This window comes from Hyperolius riggenbachi, chromosome 4, assembly GCF_040937935.1.
Source record: "Hyperolius riggenbachi isolate aHypRig1 chromosome 4, aHypRig1.pri, whole genome shotgun sequence".
In the NCBI taxonomy this organism is placed as follows: domain Eukaryota; kingdom Metazoa; phylum Chordata; class Amphibia; order Anura; family Hyperoliidae; genus Hyperolius; species Hyperolius riggenbachi.
The window spans coordinates 377,629,396-377,650,223 of NC_090649.1; the positions used below are offsets into that span (position 1 = coordinate 377,629,396).

A 20,828-nucleotide genomic window follows, 5' to 3' on the forward strand; every position below is an offset into this window, starting at 1 on the left:
GCACAGAGGTACTCTGAGTCTCTCTAATGTTTATCTCAGACAGTCAGGAGAACATTGCATTGCAGCGGCTAGGAAAAGGTTGTGTGAGGAGAAAGCAAAGGATAAACAACATATACTAGGGTGCCAGAAAGGAGTTAGGAAATAAAAAAAAAACATTAATGATTCAGCTATCGGAGAAGAAGGCTGTTTTTTTAACAACATGTATGCTTCGGATTACCTCATCAATAAGCATATTAGATAAAAATATGGCATGATGGTCATATGCACAGCATTATAATTAAATGGTTAGCACTATTGCACTATAACCTAACAGCACAAATTCCCAAAGCCACCAACTGTGTAATGTTTGTATGCTCATTAAAGAGGCAACAATGCTATATGTAGTAGAATGTAGTACATTATTCAGGATACTTACTGTTAATTATCCAGTTTTCAGCATCAGAAACACATTCTATATCTATATATTGCTGTATATTGGTATATAATTCTGATGTTTAGCCTAGGCTGTTTAGCTATGCAGAATTCATCTCAGAGAGCATTCTGCGAGACCAGGGACACTATGCAATTACCAAACTAGCCAGCAAAAAGCGCTGGCGAGTTCTTAAATTAGGCAACAGGAGTGTCGCTTAATTCAATTTCATTTAACACCACCCCGGATGGTAAAGAACTCACTTGGGCGATATAATCACCTTGTGAGTCCTTTGCCACCTATTCAATCACATTTTTCACCACAGAGGGAAGTGATGCTTCCTGTCAAACATAGGTGTAAACTTTTCACCTGCTTGAACGTGTAAAAAATCCTATTGCCTATGTCCGGCAAGCTGCTTTTGGCATCTGGGAGCCGGGACCCTTCAATCAAGTTTAAAGGGGTAATTAAACCTGGCATAAAAAAATCAGTTTTACTCACCTGGGGCTTCTACTAGCCCCTTGCAACCATCCCGTGCCCTTGCAGTCACTCACGGATCCTCCGGTCCCCCACAGCCTGCTAGTTTAATTTTGCCGATAGTCCTGGCCACGTGTAGCCTACTGTGCGCTCCCATCCGCAATAGCATCTTATTCAGGTCGCTATTGCGGACGGGAACGTGAAGAAAGAGACGCATGGCCAGGCCTGCACAGGCGCAGTGAGTACGAAAACGAAAGTAGCTGGTGGTGGGGCGCATGAGTAACTGCGAGAGCACAGGAGGGCTGCAGGGGGCTGCTAGAAGCCCCAGGTGAGTAAAACTGATTTTTTTTGTGCCAGGCTTAACCACTTAAGCCTATCTGGATGAACATTCTTGTCCAGATAGGCTACGCACACTCCTGCGGGCCGCATGCACTCCCGCGCGCGCTCCCCCCGCTGGCCGTTACAGATCCCATTCATTGATCGAAGTTCCCCCGCAGAAAAACCGACAGCCTCTTGTCAGAGGCTGCAGTTTTTCTGAGTTGAAAAAAATTTCCCGTCCTCCTAATGGGTCCTGGAAGCGTGATCGTAAGCTTCCAGGACTTTTTGACTGTGGCCATCTTGTGGCCAAATAGTAAAACTACACCCACATCCATTTTTCATTAAATAAATACATTTGTTTTACATTAAAAATTAGCTGTTTACCTCCCACACCAAAAATGACCCAAATACAATTTTTAATAAAATAATTTTTTTTTAAATTACAATAAAAAAACAAAACAAAACAAATAGTTACCTAAGGGTCTGACATTTTTAAATATGCATGTCAAAGGAGTATATTAATATAATTTTTTAAATTATGGGCTTGTAAATAGTGATGGACGCAAATTGAAAAAATATACCTTTATTTCCAAATAAAATATTGGCGCCATACATTGTGATAGGGACATAATTTAAATGTTGGAATAAGTGGGACAAATGGGCAAATAAAATACATGGGTTTTAATTACTGTAGCAAGTATTAATTTTAAACTATAATGGCCAAAAACTGAGAAATAATGATTTTTTTCCATTTCTTTCTTAATATTCCTGTTAAAATGGATTTAGAATAAATTAATTCTTAGCAAAATGTCTCACCCAAAGAAAGCCTAATTGGTGGCGGAAAAACAAGATATAGATCAATTCATTGTGATGAGTAGTGATAAAGTTATTGACAAATGAATGGGAGATGCAAAAAATAAACAACCCTGTGGGCTTAAAGAGACTCTGTAACAAAAATGTCATCCTTTTTTCTACAATCCTACAAGTTCCTAAACCTATTCTAATGTGCTCTGGCTTACTGCAGCACTTTCTACTATCACCGTCTGTGTAATAAATCAACTTATCTTTCCCCTGTCGGATTTGTCGCCCTGTGTCTGGAAGGCTGACAACTCTTCAGTGTTGTTGATCTGTTATGCACGCCCCCCCCCCCCTTCAGGCCCCCTCTATGCACACTCCCGTGTGTGTTATTTAGATTAGGCAACCTCTCTGCTCTCTGATATCAGTGAGAGCTGCCTCTGAGGCTGACCAGGGAGAGAGCTGCGTATAGTGACAGTCTGGTTGTTTCTTCTGAGCCTGCAGACTCGAGCAGGCTTTGTAAAAGCAAGCTGTAACCAGGATAAATCGTCCTCTGTGAGGCTGTGAAATGAGCTGCCTGGACTGTCACATGCGGAGCAATCCCAGGAACAGGCAGAGTGCTCGAGTCTGCAGGCTCAGAAGAAACTGTCACACTTAAGTGGATTAGAGCTGCAGGGGAAAAGAAGCTCTGCTGACGGTTTTGGCGGCCATTTTTTTTGTTTAAAAACAAAGATTATAAAACTGTTTTTAACTATGCTTGATGCGGTGGGGAGCGGCAAAATTATGACAGAGGGTAATAGGAGATGTCCCCGAACACATAGGTATGTTTTTGTATGCTACATTTTTTTTAAATACAGATTCTCTTTAAATGGTTAAGTATCCCTTTAAAGAAGAAGAAAGAAGGCAACAGATGTAAAACTGAAGAATAAAGATTTTTTTTCTCCTAATAAAGCATTGCATTTTTTTTTTACTTTTACACATTAAATAGGTATGGGTCAAAATATACCCTTTATACCTATTTACCTGGAAGAGGCAGGACATCTGGGGTCCCCTTATTAAAGGGGGTTCCAAGATTCTGCATAAGCCCCCCAGGATGTATGCATGCCACCCCCACTGCCTCCTGGCACTGGAGATGGGGAAGAGCCCCTTGACTCTGTAAGAGAGGGGGAGGCTTTGTCACCCCTCTCTAACAGAGCCCCCCATATCCCATACCATGTGGGCTGGTATGACTAGTATGGCAAAGCCCTACGCAGGTTGACTCTATACCAGCTTGCATGGGTGAAAAGGGGTTGAAGATAGTTTAACCACTTTAGGAAGAGAGCAATTTTCACATATCAGCACTGCGCCCATTTATTTGCCAATAACTTCATTACTACTTATCACACATAAATGATCTATGTATTGTTTTTTTCAGGACTAATTAGGCATTTAGTAAGTAATGTTTTTGTTTAGTAATTACCTTATTTTCTATGCTTTTGATTCAGTTTGTTACTAAAAAGAATACACAAAACATAGCCCTTAACCCTAAAATCTATTCTACTACTTATCACGATTAAAATGTTACCCCATATGTCTTGTGCAGCTATACTAATACTTTCCTAAGTTTGATTACAATTTTGTAAATAAATTTTTATGTTGAATTGAGTTTGTTCCTACCCATTTCTCATGTGATGTGGGTCCAAGATTTAAAACATACCAAAATGTATTCTACAACTTGTCCCGGATAAAATGATACCACATGTGCCTCATTTAGTAACAAACTGGTGGTGCACTCTCCACAATTACACAGGACGTGTATACTCGTCCGGTTAGGCTGAAGTGGTTAAAGGGGGGCTATGCTATAAATTTTTATGTAAAAAACAAACAACGTAGCCCCTCTTCCAAAACCCCCAGATGTCCTGCCCTTCCAGGTAAAGAGGTATAGAGGGTCAAAATTTGACCCTATACCCATTTAATGTATAAAAGTAAAATATAATACACAAATAAAGCTTTATTAAGAAAAAAAAATATTCTTTATTCTTTAGCTTTTCATCCCTTTTTGACTTCTTTCTTCTCCTGAGTAGAGATGGCTCGAACCTCCGATTTTCGGTTCGCGAACCTCGAACGCGAACTTCCGCAAAAAGTTCGGTTCACTCGAATTTTAGCGAACCGCAATAGACTTCAATGGGGAAGCAAACTTTGAAAACTGGAAACATTTATGCTGGCCACAAAAGTGATGGAAAAGATGTTTCAAGGGGTCTAACACCTGGAGGGGGGCATGGCGGAGTGGGATACACGCCAAAAGCCCGGGGAAAAATCAGGATTTGACGCACAGCAGCATTTTAAGGGGAAAAATCACATTGCATGCTAAATTGGAGGCCTAAAGTGCTTTAAAACATCTTGCATGTGTATACATCAATCAGGTAGTGTAATTAGTGTACTGCTTCACACTGACAGACCAAACCCACTGTGTGACTTACCGCAAACAGCTGTTTGTGTAGTAATGGCCGTGCTGGACTGGTGCACACAATGGCCAGAGTGCAGGCGATAGCGGTTTTCAAGCCCATATGGTCGCCTGGCTGAGGTAGCTCAATGAGAGAACAACAGTGACTGTCCAGCTGATCGAATTTGGTCTGTCCGCAATAAAACAACAACCTTATTATCTTGGGTGTGCCTCCCCCCCCCCGAGACACCCATATAGCCGGCGGTCATTGCTTCATTGTGATACGCAAGCCCCTTCACCGCGGCAAAATAATGATCACAAAGGGGAATTGACACATGTACATGCCTTTTGTTTTGTTGTTGCAGCTGCAGTGCAGCCAGAAAAATTAAGCAAGCATGTACACGCACCAGAAAAATTATTATAGCGGCCGATGCTAGCAGCAGCCTTAAAAATTCAGGAATCCGCCTGTCCTGGACCCTGTTGGTGGTGGCGGAGAAGGCAGTCAAGCAAGATGCTGTGTGGGAAACGACTTAGTCTTGGGGCAGGCACTCACACGGCGTGCAGGCAGAGATGCTGTGTGTGGGGACTGACGTAGTCTTCGGGCGGGCAGTAGCCCTCCGGGATCTATGCCTCATTCATTTTGATAAAGGTGAGGTACTGAACATTTTTGTGACCTAGACCAGGGGTCCCCAACCTTTTCCGGCCCGGGGACCACTTTCTGACCAAATTTTTCTCCGGGGCCCGCGGGGGGTGGGGGGTGTAGCGTCCTAGTGGACAGTGTCGTGCACAGCGGGTTACCGGGGGGGGGGTCATAGCTAGCATAGTTGCCTCAGTATAGGGGGTTTGGTTGCCCCAGTATGGCTAGTACAGTTACCCCAGTATAGCTAGTAGAGTGCCCAGTAAAGCTAGTATAGTGCCCAGTAAAGCTAATAGAGTGCCCAGTGTAGCTAGTATAGTGTCCAGTATGGGTAGGTAGTGCCCCAGTATAGCTAGTATGCCCCAGTATAGTTAGTATGCCCCAGTATAGCTAGTATAGTGCCTCAGTATAGCTAGTATGCCCCAGTATAGCTAGTATAGTGCCCCAGTATAGCTAGTAAAGCCCAGTAGCCAGTATAGTGCTCCGTATAGCTAGTAAAGCCCCAGTACAGCCAGTATAGTGCCCAGTATAGCTAGTATGCCCCAGTATAGCTAGTATGCCCCAGTATAGCTAGTATAGTGCCCCAGTATAGCTAGTATGCCCCAGTATAGCTAGTATAGTGCCCCAGTATAGCTAGTATGCCCCAGTACAGCCAGTATAGTGCCCACTACGCCTAGTATAGTGCCCAGTATAGCTAGTATAGTGCCCCAGTATAGCTAGTATAGTGCCCCAGTATAGCTAGTATAGTGCCCCAGTATAGTGCCCCAGTATAGCAAGTATAGTGCCCCAGTATAGCAAGTATAGTGCCCCAGTATAGCAAGTATAGTGCCCCAGTATAGCTAGTATAGTGCCTCAGTATAGCAAGTATAGTGCCCCAGTATAGCAGCACACACCTCCTCCCCCCGCGGCCGCTGCTGCAGTTACCTTGGCCAGCGGTCTCTCTTATTCCCCTCTCTCTCTTCCCAGCGTGTGAGTAACAGCGCGCCCTACGGCTGCTGTGATAGAGAGGGAGGAAGCAGGAAGGTGAGAGCGGTTCCCATAGTAACGGCGTGCCGCTACAGGAAGCCGCTCTTTCTCTCCTGTTTTCCTCCCTCTCTATCACAGCAGCCGCAGGGCGCGCTGTTGTGACACACACTGGGAAGAGAGAGAAGGGAGAATATAAGAGACCACGCGGCCGCCAGAGGTAACGGAGCGGCGGCCGCGGAGGGGGCGGGGCGGGCAGACAAGAGGACAGTCCCGCGGCCCAACTGGAAACGTCCTGCGGACCACCAGTGGGCCGCGGACCACAGGTTGGGGATCCCTGACCTAGACGACTTCTCTTCTCAGTGACGATGCCTCCTGCTGCGCTGAAGGTCCTTTCTGACAAGACGCTTGAGGCAGGGCAAGACAGAAGTTGGATGGCAAATTGTGACAGCTCTGGCCACATGTCAAGCCTGCGCCCCCAGTAGTCCAGGGTTTCATCGCTGCTCACAGTGTCTACATCCACACTTAAGGCCAGGTAGTCAGCCCTGCCGGTCGAGGCGTTGGGGAAGGGTGGATCCGGAAGGACTAAGGCGAGACGTTGGACTAAACAATGTCCGCATGTCTGACATCACCATGAGATCGCTAGAGCGTCCTGTCCTTGCCTGCGTGGACATGGGAGGAGGAGGAAGATTACTGGTAGTGGCACCTTTATTTCGTTGTGCTGTGACATCACCCTTAAACGCACTGTAAAGCATAGTTGCCAGCTTGTTCGGGAAGTGCTGCATCCTTTCTGCCCTCAGGTGAGTTGGTAACATCTCTGCCACTTTGTGCCTGTACCGAGGGTCTAGTAGCATGGCCACCCAGTACAGGTCATTCCTCTTGAGGTTTTTTTATATGGGGGTCCCTCAACAGGCTGGACAGCATGAAAGCCGCCATCTGCATAAATTTGGATGCAGACGTACTATCCATCTCCTCTTGCTCTTCCTCAGTGATGTCAGGTAAGTTCTCCTCCTCCCCCCAGCCACGAACAATACCACGGGAAAATTGAGCAGCACAAGCCCCCTGCGATGCCTGCTGCGGTTGTTCTTCCACCTCCTCCTCAAAAAAAAACCACCTTCCTCATCATCTGACTCCTCTTCCCCACACAACTCTTCCTCTTCCTCCTCCCCCCTCTGTGCTGCCGCAGGTGTTGAGGAAACATCTGGTTCTGCTGAGAATTGATACCACAACTCTTCCTCCTGTTCACGCTCCTCCACAACTTGTTCCACCACTCTATGCACGGCACACTCCAGGAAGAAAACATATGGGTTCAAGTCGCTGATGGCGCCTTCACTGCGACTCACCATGTTTGTCACCTCCTCAAACGGCCGCATGAGCCTTCAGGCATGAGTATCCAGTACTTCGGACAGAACATCCCCATCTCCCAGGAGCATGTCCTTTGACTGTAGTTGTAGAGATACTGTTTGAAGGCTTTCTCCTGTTGTAGCAGGCGGTTCAACATCAGGAGCGTTAAATTCCAGTGAGTCGGGCTATCGCAAATCAAGTGCCTCACTGGCAAGTTGTTTCTCCACTGATTATCGGCCAAGCATGCCATGGCCTTGTAAGACCGCCTAAAATGCCCACAATCCTTCTTGGACTGCTTCAGGACATCCTGTAAGCCTGGGTACTTACACACAAATCTCTGAATTATTAGATTCAGCACATTTGCCATGCAGGGTACATGTGTCAACTTTCACAAATTCAAAGCCGAAATAAGATTGCTGCTGTTGTCACACACCACGTTGCCGATCTCCAGCTGGTGCGGGGTCAGCCACTGATCCACCTGTTTGTTAAGAGCATCCAGGAGAGCTGCTCCAGTGTGACCCTGGGCTTTGAGGCAAGATATGTCTAGGATGGCGTGACACCTTCGTACCTGGCATGCAGCATAGGCCCTGGGGAGCTGGGGCTGTGTAGCTGGAGAGGAGATCGCAGCACCAGTAGAGTAGCACTGCCACTCAGCCAAGGAGGAGGAGGAGGATGACAGCAAAGAGGATGTAGCAGGAGGAGTAGGAGGAGAAGGAGAGGAGGTGGCAGCAGGTCTGCCTGCAAGCCGTGGAGGTGTCACAACTAGGTGCAGTGAAAGGCATGAAGTGACTGGTATTACAATACAATGTGCAGCTGTCACACAGGTGCAGTTAAGAGGTATGCACGGACTGGTATATTAAACAGCGTGCGGTCACACAGGTACTGTGAACAATTATGCAATGACTAGTATTACAAATGTGCAGCTGTCACACACACACAGGTACCGTGAACAGGTGCAGTGACCGGTGGTATATAACAATGCGTGCGCTCACATAGGTAGGTGCACCGAACAGGTAGGTATGCAGTGATTGGTATTACAAATGTGCAGCTGTCACACACACAGATAGTCACTGAATGTGCTGGGCCTGGCAGTGGCAGAGTAGAAATTACCAAGGGGCCAAGGGCCAGCTAAAACAGAGAAACCGAGAGCCCAATATAGTGTAGTATGTATTGGATCAGGGAGAATTAGTGTGGAGTAAGTATTATACTTACAAACATGGGTTACCGTTTAGGCAACCACTATATAGGCAGGTGGGGAGATTAGACCTGTCCCCACTCAGGATTAAGATGTCGCTCTCTGAAGAAGGAAAGGAGGGCTTGTCACCCTTCCAACCACCAAGGGTGGATATCTTGACAAGTAGATGTACAGAGGCGCCAAAAGGATAAAATATGCTAAAATGTTTAAAATATTCGGGTGGCGGCGGTGGACCGGCCACTCAGAAATAGACTCGATGCTGTCGCTTAAGATAAAGACAATTTATTCACATACTCCATGAACAGAACCGCAATGCGTTTCACGGGTATATTCCCACTTCCTCAGGCAATAAACAGATAGGAGTACACAGTACAGTCTCAAGTGACACAGAGGCGCTATTCGTGACCTTGAGACTGTACTGTGTACTCCTATCTGTTTATTGCCTGAGGAAGCGGGAATATACCCGTGAAACGCGTTGCGGTTCTGTTCATGGAGTATGTGAATAAATTGTCTTTATCTTAAGCGACAGCATCGAGTCTATTTCTGAGTGGCCGGTCCACCGCCGCCACCCGAATATTTTAAACATTTTTGCATATTTTATCCTTTTGGCGCCTCTGTACATCTACTTGTCAAGGGCCAGCTAAGACTGACTGACAGGGCTGTTTATGCAACACAAGTGTCTGTGGGACACACACATACACACAGAAAAAAATAGATCACAAGAACAACATTAGCTCTCAAAAGAGCTGTTGAGGGTAGCTTTTTAGCAGTATCAGCAAGTAGCAAGCTAACAAGCCTAACACAAGAGCCCAACTAAGCTTTCCCTATGTCTATAGCAGGTTCTCTCCCTTCTCTAACTACTGCAGCCACACGAGTGAGTGAAAAAGCGGACGCTGCCTGCCTTTTATAAGGGGGGGGGGGGCTCCAGGAGGGAGTGTAGCCTTATTGGCTACCATGTGTCTGCTGACTGTGATGTAGAGGGTTAAAGTTGACCCTAATGATGTAGTATAGGGGCGGGTCAAACTCGCATATAGCGAACGCGTACCAACTAAGTTCGCGCAAATAAGTTTGCGTGCAAACCATTCGGGCCATCTCTACTCCTGAGTAACCAAGCAGCTCAGGGGTGACCCAAACCACTAGGAAAGTATAGGGGGCCAAAAGAGACCGAAAAGCCCTTCTACTAAAAAAGCAATGCTTGGTGTGATTTGCCTTCTTAAAACAGAAGGAAACTTGCAATAATTCAGCTTTAAGTGAACATTTGTGGTTACCCACAATGCACCACTACTGAATATGCAAATTATGTCTGTATGCCCCTGTAGCTAGGCTAGCATCCAGAACGGCTGGTGTATAGCAAGCCTATAGCTTTAAATTTTACACAGCCACATCAACCCCACATGTAGACAGCCTGTTTTGGACTTTTGGTCTTCCTTTAATTTATATGTCACTTCTTTCTTCTTTGACTTCTTACTACTCCTTTAAATCCTGATTGAAGGGTCCTCTCGTCGCTGGTCCCATCCTACGTTCATCGCCTGCCAACGCTCTTTGCTGCCCGTTGGACCCGTCAGGACCACCTCTTCTTACTGGGAGCCCCAGCAGAAGCATCTTTGAATGTCCCGCTGGGGATGCCCATTCATCCACTAAGTGGCCCAATGGGAATCATCCTGCGTTATGCTCTTAAACACGCCATCATCACTCAAGTGAAACTGGCAACTCAATGTGTAAGGTAAATTCTGCTAGATGTGCAGTGATAAGAAGCTCACACTCAAATTGCATATGGCATTTGGTGTTGTTTTTGCTGACATCACGACACACAGTAAATAAACATTTTGCAGTGATGCATCTACCAGCAGTTAAGATGTTTCCATCTGTGATAAACTTGAGAATGTAAATCAGGGAGAGGAAAGATTTAATGATGGGCAAACACTGGCTAAATTATTTCTAAAGTAATATTGTTAAAAATAATAAATTTTATTTAAAAAAAAAGCTATAATCAGTAAAGTTCCTCTTTCATTGTCTTTTAACCAAACAGGTCCTCATATGCATAACTGTCACAAGGACTAATATAATAATTGGGATTTGGTAGAACAGGAATATGACCCACATCTCTGGGATTCAAAGTCAACTTGCATTATCTAAATATCAGCCAAATTTGTGTCACTCAAATTGGTTTTGGTGAGCATTTTGTACGAATTCCAATAGTATCTTCTGACCAGAGTAAATTTTAGAGTCATTTTTAGGAGAAGGAAGATAGATACAATTGTTTTTTTCATTAGTTTATTTTTGCTTCGGGCGTCCTTTAAGAATTGTGTGAGCATATCTCCCACTCCTGTGCGAAAACCTGTAGTTGATTTGTTCACTGCATCAGTGGTAATCCACCATTGTTTTGTATTAACTGTTGTATTGTTTATTTTTTATTGTTATACCCTGTATGCTGTTGTACAGCGTCACAGAAAATGTTGGCGCTATATAAATCAATAATAATAATTAAGAATTCTATTAACTATTCAGGTTATACATTAGTTGGAAGTTATAAGGTATGTTCAGCGGATGTGAATGTTAATTATCTGTAGACTTTTCTATAGGTTACGTGTGTGTGTGTGTGTGGGGGGGGGGGGATGTTGGGGAAGAGGTGGAGGTCTCAGCTTGAGGATAGGAATGAGGCTGATTATATTGAGAGCTGATCACAGCAATAATCATATACTTTGTTAAAGGGACACTTAAGTTAAACAAAAAAAATGAGTTTTACTCACCTAGGGCTTCCAATAGCCCCCTGCAGCTGTCCGGTGCCCTCGCTGTCTCCCTCCGAACCTCCTGGCCCCGCCAGCAGCCACTTCCTGTTTCGGTGACAGGAGCTGACAGGCTGGGGACGCGAGTGATTCTTCGCATTCCCAGACACATTAGCACCCTCTATGCTGCTATATGGTATATGATATATGCTATAGCAGCATAGATGGCGCTATTGTGGCCAGGAACGCGAAGAATCACTTGCGTCCCCAGCCTGTCAGCTCCTGTCACCGAAACAGGAAGTGGCTGCCGGCGGGGCCAGGAGGATCGGAGGGAGACGGCGAGGGCACCGGACAGCTGCAGCAGGCTATTGGAAGCCCCAGGTGAGTAAAACTCATTTTTTTTTGTTTGACTTAAGTGTCCCTTTAAGCAACAGTCACAGAGATTTACTCTAGCTTTCACTACCTGCACCTGACCTGCTACAGTGTCTACCTGCACCCAGCCCACAACCGGATTACAGACAATACGGGCTACCTAAACCTTATCTGCATTTCATGTATCCTATGGGCATCTGACTGGGGAAGCTGCTTTCACTGCAGTTTTACTTGAGGCGAAAACTACTCAGAAAATGAGTCATTATAGTTTTTAGCGCAGTACATACCTTGCTATAGTCATGGCAATGTAGCATGATATTCTTAATTAAGAGGAAGTTCAATTATTATACTTTCAAGAATGCTTAAATTGCCAGACTTGGGGATGTTCCTACAACAACTTTAGAAAAAAAAACCTTTGGCACTAGCTTTCCACACAGGAAATATTCTTGGAAATCAAACCATGTATTGCAGCCTTCTCACTTTAAAACAGGACATAAATAATCAAGCAGCAAAGGACAGCAATATCTACTCTGCCTTCAGTTCATATTAAACTCACTTAAAAGCTCCCGAAATCCATCTGTTCTGTGGCTCTGGATGTTAAAATGAAATGCAGTTTCAGCTCCTATTCTGAGAATAGAAAGACATACAAAATCACATTCACGAAAAAAAAAACGACTAGTCATTTATATCTGCGTAGATTAGCATACAGAAGAACTAAGAGACACAGAAGACCAGGTTCGAATCCTGGCTGCAGCAAGTTACCTATTCAGTAAGGAGTCCTTAGGCAAGACTCCCTAATGCTCCCGACTGGTCCTTAGGCAAGAGTCCATAGGCAAGACTTCCTATCTTCTGATTGGTACTGTAAGAATCTCATATATCAATTTCCTTAAATCTGCATTTCAATTTGAATTGGTCCATTTTCAAGCTGCATAATTTTGCATAATCCTGCATCAACTCAGAATGATTTTCTTTTTATTGACCATCCCTATTGCTGAATCCAAATTTTTCCCAGTACTGTCGTGGAAAAGTCCTTTTTTGACAATAATCTTTACGTCTCCACCTAATGTACAGTCTTTCTTAAGACCTAACCTTCGCACTCAGATTGCTGAACCTAATTTTTCCCAACCATATCCTGTAACACTTCACCTTAACTTATTATTTTCAGGTGTGCGACTTGGGCACCAATGCTTGTCAGTTGTGTAGCCAAGTGCTGACTAACCAGTGCAGTGAATGAATTGGACACTGGTGTTCAGCTATAGAATAATTAACCAGCTAGATTGTTTGGGTGAAAAAAAGACATCAGTCCATTGAGTTCAACCAGAGAAAAAAATCGGTACAACACTGTCCTGTACCTTTACAATCCCCAGTTGATCAAGAGAAAAGCAAACAACCCTTACAGGGTTTTGGCCAGTTAGCCTTAAAAGGGAAAAAATCCTTCCTGTCTTGAGACACAATCAAAAACAATCCTTGGATCAACTCAGCAGGGAATTACTTAGTAATTGTAGTTAAGGATGGCCTTCAATGCCCGGAAAGCATCCAAGCCCTCTATAAAGGCAGATTCAGAATTTGTCATAACAAAAATATTCCACAGGAGATAAAAGAGTCAACAGACAAAACCAGTAGGGAGAATACAGACGCAAAACCCAGCAGCACATGAGGAGATAGTGAGGGACTATGGCCGAGGACAAAGTGGGGCAGTGGTACCAACGAACAATGCTTAGCACTTTGGAGATCTTTCGGGTAGAACCGTTCCAAACTTCCAAAAGCCTAACCACTGCCAAATGTGAGTGCTATTTTACAATAAAGCCCCCATACCTTTTAATGATATTGTGCAACAAGGAATGCTTATTATTGTTGAGGTGAAAGTGCTATTGGAAAGGAGAAAGTGATTGCCAGTATAGATCCGATTGAGCTGGGGGTTGGAGTAAGACGCTGGAGAGACAAGAGAAGGGAGCCTAATCAATACTCAATCTGCAATTGTAGCAGTGTATTTTATGGGGATTATTTAATGTAAAGTGTATTGATGAATTATCTACAATTGAGATATAACTATGATGATTATCAAATACAAAGATTGTTATACTTTTCTCTACCACATAAATGGTGCTATTAAAAGGGTTCTGTCTTCTATATATTGCTAATTTGTTGTTCATGCTCATCATTGAGAGGGTGCAGACAATTCCATTTTGATCTGCATTGCTGGCTATGTAACTCGTAGCTCAGCTAACTCAATTAGTGTGGTTTCTAACAAGGTATTGGTGGAGAAAAACCATTGAATATTGAATTAAAGGAAGCGCGTAATGTACTACTGATGATTTAAAATGTTTTATTGCTTTCTGAAGTGTTTATACATTTTAATCAGGTCATGTTTTTGTCATTTTTTTTAAAGCTAAATAAACCCAGTTTGTCCAACCATTTTTTTTGGTAAGTAACACCTTCCATCCCTCTGATTAATTTAGTCGCCTGCTTTTGCACCTGTTCTAGAATGTCAATGAGTAGTAGCATCATGTGATTTTATTTCCCATTGTACACATCCCAGTTAAATGCTGGTGCCTACTGAACCTAAACGTATGGGCTGAAATGCCTTATTAACATTAAATGAAGGTTTCATCGGTTTTATTTTATGTTCAGTCAACACATGTAATTTTTAAGATTTTACTGTTACTGATCTATTTTTTCCTAATCTTTTCATGTTTGTATTACTAATGCACAGTCACTAAGCTGATGAAATGACCTTGTACTGACTTTTCTTAAAAGAAGTCTAAAGTACAAACTGTACAGATTTGCTTTCATCTCTCCTTTTACATATTTATGTGTCGTTTAATGTTCATCATTAAATCCACTGTAAAAAAAAAAAGAAATGAAACAATTTTTCTCACAAATCTGTCAAACTAGACTACAAATAGGTGAATTTTAAAACACTTTGATCTGTTTTCTGCATAAAGTGAAATTGTATTCTGACATATAATGTTCATTAAACTAGTTTGCTGTTTGTGGAAATAGTCAATTAAACTTCATCAATCGAATTGGTGGCTTTCGCATTAGGCAAACTGCCCAGGATCTTTTTTCAAGGAACAGGAAGCTGTCACCGAGTACAACTGCCAATTCCTGTCCAATAGTGAACCATAATGCTTTTTTTTTTTTTACTTTATTAAAAAAAAGTTTTACCAAGTGTTGAAGGACACATCTGTGGGACTTTAACCATCCCACCACACTATTTGCACTTACAAAGGTTATTTGTATAGAACAATCACATTCCCTATGTTCTTCAGGGTTTCTAAAGTTACTCCAGTATTCAGCTTTACAGGGAACCTGAAGCAAAAGGTATATGGAGGCTGTCATATTCATTTCTCTTGAAACAATACCAGATAACTGTCAGTCTTGCTAATCATTCTGGCATCAGTAGTGTCTGCATCAGCCACTTGTAACAAACATGTAGCTAATCTTGTAGAATGTTTGTCAGGACCATCTGATCTGCATGCTTGTTCGAGATCTACAACTAAAAGTATTAGAGGAAGTGGATCAACAGGACTACCGGGCAACTGGTATTGTTTAAAATTAAATAAAGTGTCAGCCTCCATACCACATATATTTAAAAGCACAGCAAGCTAATTTGGGCGCAGTGATAAAGAAAAAAAAATGAGTTAGCTGAGTGGGCTTATACAGCCACCCCTGCCCCAGGTGTCTCTTGATTATCTTCTTTTCTCTATCGTTCTCTTTCTTCCTTTTTTCTCTCATCTTATACCTGTACAGAACCCCATACAATTTGGTGTCTGCTATTGCTATCGTTACTACATTTTCTCCCATTTTGGTGCCATTTATCCCGATCTGATGAGTGATGGGGCCTGGATGTAGGCCTCCTCTTATTTTTAATGTCAATATGTTGTATGAGTTAACAATATATGCACGGGGGGGCAGACACGTGCGGTCAGACCTTTATCTTTGATGTGGTTGAGAGTTTCTTTATTTATTATTTTGTGGTTTATTACACGTCCTCCTGGTGATATACTATTTTATACTGTCAATTTGCTTGTTTGTAGGACTCCCAGGGCTCTCGTCGTTCTGTGATATTTGGTATATACTTACAGTATTCACTTGCGTACTCTATATATTTGTATATTGCTGTTATTCTTGTTAAACTTTTAAAAGAAAAAATCTTTAAAAAAGAAAAAAAAATCAGTTATAAAGGTGCAGGAAATACTGGAAGTAGAATAAATGTAAATTTACCGTTATCCTACTACTTAATTCATATACTGAAATATTGGTAATATTGGCTGTGCAGCAAGCCACATTATAAAGTGGCTGTTATGCCTCACCGAAAGCACCACTGTAAATGAAGCCTTAGCCTTAACTCTTGATAACCCTCTCTCACTTGCCTTGGAACACACACCAATATGTGAAGGTTAGCTCCTAAAGCTGGGGAAATTGGCCAGCATTTTTGCAAAAATCTACTTGAGTTTATATTTTTCTGCAGATGTAGTCTTTTAAACTTCTGGATGGTTGTAAAGCGGATGAACATAAAACTTTGAAAATGGTGCGTTTAGTTACACACATTTGTGCAAAGAAAAGTCAATTTCCCTTAATAAGCTAATGCCACACATACCTATTATATGCACATCTTACATTGTTTTTTAGAGGATAATGAGCATTTTCACTTTTAATGTGAAGTGAAGAGCTGGGCTATAGACAGCGATGGCTGACTGCTTGACCCTGTTGTAGACATTCTTGTCTGAAGAGAAGTAGGGATAAGCAAGCAAATGTTACATGCTCAATCTCATGGTGAATTGAGTACTTTACCTGTCTGCAAGGTAACCTTTACCTTCCCATTGATCCTTTAACAGACCAATGGGAATCCTCCATGAAAAGGAGGATTCCGCCCTACACAGTCCGGGCTACGCATTCTGGCAATACCAGGGTGACAAGGGGTTAAAGAGACTTTGAAGTAGGGACCTCAAGTCATTTTTTTTTTAACAGTGCAAACTATAGGTATATTTGCCAGGGATCCTTATACAGCAATATTGCATCAGTACAGCAATCCCTGGCCAAAGCATTGCCAGATCCATCAGGTTTTCAGGTGGTCATTATGCACTGTGTACTGACCACCTGGAAACCCCGGCATGAAATTCACTGCTATTTGTTTTGATAAATGTAATTTTTTTCTACGAACAGGTAGACACATTATCTGTCATTTATCCGCATTAAAAAAAAAAATCCTATGGTAACTGTACTTTTTTCCCCCTCAAAAATGACAAGGTCTTCTCCCACTGCTCTCCTTAAAGAGAACTCAAGGTGGTCCAGCGGGGGGGGGTCAGATGTGACACAGGCATGTTCCCTGCCTCATGAGATGCCTCTGTGTGTCCCCCACACTGCTCTTTGCCCCCCCACCGCCGCACTATAATCCCTCCCTGGCCACGCTTCCTGCTGCTCCCCCGCCTTCCTGCATGCTGTGAGAGCATCTCGCTCTCCTTCCAGCATCGTGACAGTGGAGGTCACGAAAATGAAAGTACGGAGATGCGGGCCACAGGAATGGCAGGGATAGCGGCTACTTGATCCACCCAGCTCCCCCAGATCAGGCATAGTTTTTTTTTAATTTTATGTCCCCACCTCAGGCGCTTTTTAACATACGTAACTAATTTGGTGATTCTAGCATGTATGGGGGTTTGCTATCAACCATTAAAGTTGGTGGTATTGACTTTAATGTATTTGTGAGAACGTTTTTTTGTAACATTTTCAGAACTATCGTATTTTCGACAAAACCTTTCACAATAACATCGGAGGCATTCTCGCTCTTCCCTACATAGGAGAAATAACACTGTCTAAATCAAGTGTTACTTATGGTCATGAGCTCTGCAGGTAATACTGTACAATTTAAAAAATTTGTAGAAAGCAAGATGGCAGCCCTCATAAAACAAACAACACATTCTGCAGTTCTTTTTTTTTTTTTTTTTCTTCTTTTTTTTTTTTCTTGATTAGCTCAGAGCCTAGCCACAGTTTATGAAGGCCCAACCATATTGATAGGCTTCATCACCACGCTCTTGGTGTTGGGCATAAAGTCTCATCATATTTGCTAATCAGAATTTGCCAATCAAAATTAATTATTTCATAAAATTAAATAAAGAAGGGGAGAAAAGAAACAGACCAAAGATGAAGAAAAGTACTGCATCCTCCCGCGTACAAGACGCGCCCCCCCTCAGCAACCACGGAAGCAAAACTGTGCACCCCACAGCTCAACATTTATCTACACACTGCCCTATGCTGGACACCACACACGCACACAGACACACGCACAGACACGCGCACACACAGACACGCGCGCACACAGACACGCGCAGAGACACACGCATGGACACACGCACAGACACACACACAGACACACGCACAGACACGCGCGCACACAGACACGCGCTAAGACACACGCACAGACACCCGCACAGACACACAGACACACGCACAGACACACACGCACAGACACACGCACAGACACACGCCCAGACACGTGCGCGCACAAACACACGCACGGACATACGCACATTCTGCAGTTCTGACTATCACAATGTAATTATACTGTGCACAAGTAAAACAATGCAGTTTAGAACCCCGGATAGCTCGTCACATTATGATGCTCCACCATAAAGAACTGGGTCTCGGAGTTCCTAATTTGGAAGCTTACTATACAGCTTGCATAATTGAGTTAGCTGGAGCAATTTGGAAGAATGACTCTTCTAAACTCTGGTTTGACATTGATTCAGAAGGGGAAGCATAGGTACTAGCAAGATTGCTTAGCAGCAGCCATCCTGGGATGGGATGTACAGTCACCCATCAATCCATTTGTCACTAATACTCTGAAGAAATGCAAACTCCTGTGCCCTATGCTACTCATGTCCTCGTCTGCCCAACCTAGCATCAAACTGTGAATTACTTGTCTCTCATCAGCTTTAAGGCCTCACTGCAGGGCCATACAACTCAGTACACAAGTGATTCCCCCCCGCCCCCCTTTTCTGCCCACCAACAGAGCTTTCTGTTGGTGGGCTGTGATCGCTGCTGGGATGTTTCTTTATTTTTATATACATATTTATTTGATTTTAAAAAAAAATAAAGATAGCTATTTTATTTTTATATTCCTCTCTTCCCCGCACCAGCCAATCACAGCGATCGGCTGTCACACAGCAGCCTTTGACAGCTGACCGCTCCTATGCCTCCCAGGGGGACAGATGTGTCACACGGCTGTGCTCAGTATAGCGCTGCCGTAGATTACAGCGCTATACATTGTAAATAGACAACGGTTTCACTGTCTAACAGTCGCTGGGAGATCGCTCTATCATTCAAGCGGAGATGCGCGCACATCGACACGCGGATTTCCTGCAAAACACGCCCCAGGGACTGCATGCCAATTGGCGTGGAGCAGTCTTCAAGTAGTTAAATATTAGCACCAGCTTTTTGAAGCAGACAACATTAAACCCTTCTCTGCAGAACAATTCAGTATTCCCAACCATAATTTCTAGCACAGATGTAGAGCTGCACCACCACAAAACTTGTAATCAGTAGATGTGCCACGGCCACTTCGGTCACCACCCGAGCTCAGTCAATGAAGGAAGAGAGGCCGGCACCATCAAAATGCTCTTTTACGTTTGTTTTTATTTTTATTTTATAGACTGTCATACAGTATAGCAACGTTTCAGAGCAATGCAGTGCTCCTTTATCAAGATCATGGAGCACTGCATTGCTCCGAAACGTTGCTATACTGTAGTACAGTTAACTCATTGTCATGTTCAAGAAACCAATTTGAAATGATTCGAGCTTTGTGACATGGTGCATTATCCTGCTGGAAGTAGCCATCAGAGGATGGGTACACGGTTATCATGAAGGGATGGACATGGACAGAAACAATGCTCAGGTAGCCCATGGCATTTAAATGATGCCAATTTGCACTAAGGGGCCTAAAGTGTGCCAAGAAAACATCCCCCACACCATTACACCACCACCAACCTGCACAGTGGTAACAAGGCATGATGGATTCATGTTCTCATTATGTTTACGCCAAATTCTGACTCTTATTGAGACTCATCAGACCAGGCAACATTTTTCCACTCTTCAACTGTCCAATTTTGGTGAGCTTGTGCAAATTGTAGCCTCTTGTTCCTATTTGTAGTGGATATTAGAGATGGCCCAAACATCGCTGGTTCGCGTTCGCAGTGAACCGCGAACTATATGCGAGTTCGACCCGCCCCCTATACTACATCATTAGGCTCAACTTTGACCCTCTACATCACAGTCAGCAGACACATGGTAGCCAATCAGGCTACACTCCCTCCTGGGGTCCCCCCCTTATAAAAGGCAGGCAGCGTCGGACATTTTCCTCACTTGTGTGGCTGCAGTAATTAGAGAAGGGAAAGGAACTGCTGTAGACATAGGGAAAGCTTAGTTAGGCTCTTGTTAGGCTTGTTAGCTTGCTCCTTGCTGATACTTATTGCTAAAAAGCACCCCTCAACAGCTTTTTTGAGAGCTAATGTTGTTCTTGTGATCTATTTTTTTTTTGTGTGTGTCCCACAGACACTTGTATATACAGCCCTATCAGTCAGTCGCAGCTGGCCCTTGGCCCCTAGGTAATTCCTACTGTGCCACTGCCAGGCCCAGCACATTCAGTGACTACCTGTGTGTGTGACAGCTGCACATTTGTAATACCAATCACTCCATACCTGTTCAGTGCACCTACCTACGTGACTGCACACAGTGTTGTATACCAGTCACTGCACCTGTTCACGGTACCTGTGTGTGTGACAGCTGCACATTCTATTGATACCAGTCACTGCATACCTGTTCAGTGCACCTACATGGCCGCACGCAGTGTTATATTATATACCAGTCACTGCATACCTGTTCATGGTACCTGTGTGTGTGACAGCTGCACATTTGTAATACTAGTCATTGCATACCTGTTCAGGGTACCTGTGTGTGTGACAGCTGCACCTTTGTAATACCAGTCACTGCATACCTGTTCACTGCACCTGTGTGACCGCACGCTGTTTTATATACCAGTCCGTGCATACCTATCAACTGCACCTGTGTGACAGCTGTACATTGTATTGTAATACCAGTCACAGCATACCTTTCACTGCACCTGTGTGACTGCACATTGTATTAGTCAAGTCAGTGCATACCTTTCACTTGATCAC

General features: G+C 43.6%; 1 protein-coding gene across 3 annotated transcripts in view; it reads right to left on the reverse strand.

The window, feature by feature from the left end:
- The window catches only part of SMYD3 (SET and MYND domain containing 3), a 437,216-nt gene that overhangs the window by 89,358 nt on the left and 327,030 nt on the right, over positions 1 to 20,828 (reverse strand). The window contains exon 11 of one of the 3 annotated variants that reach the window (XM_068232067.1): positions 12,212 to 12,282. The exons of the other annotated variants lie outside the window; for them this stretch is intronic. Within the exon in view, the coding sequence (XP_068088168.1) occupies positions 12,212 to 12,282 (71 nt within the window). The remainder of the gene's footprint in view (positions 1 to 12,211; positions 12,283 to 20,828) is intronic. 3 annotated transcript variants of the gene reach the window in all.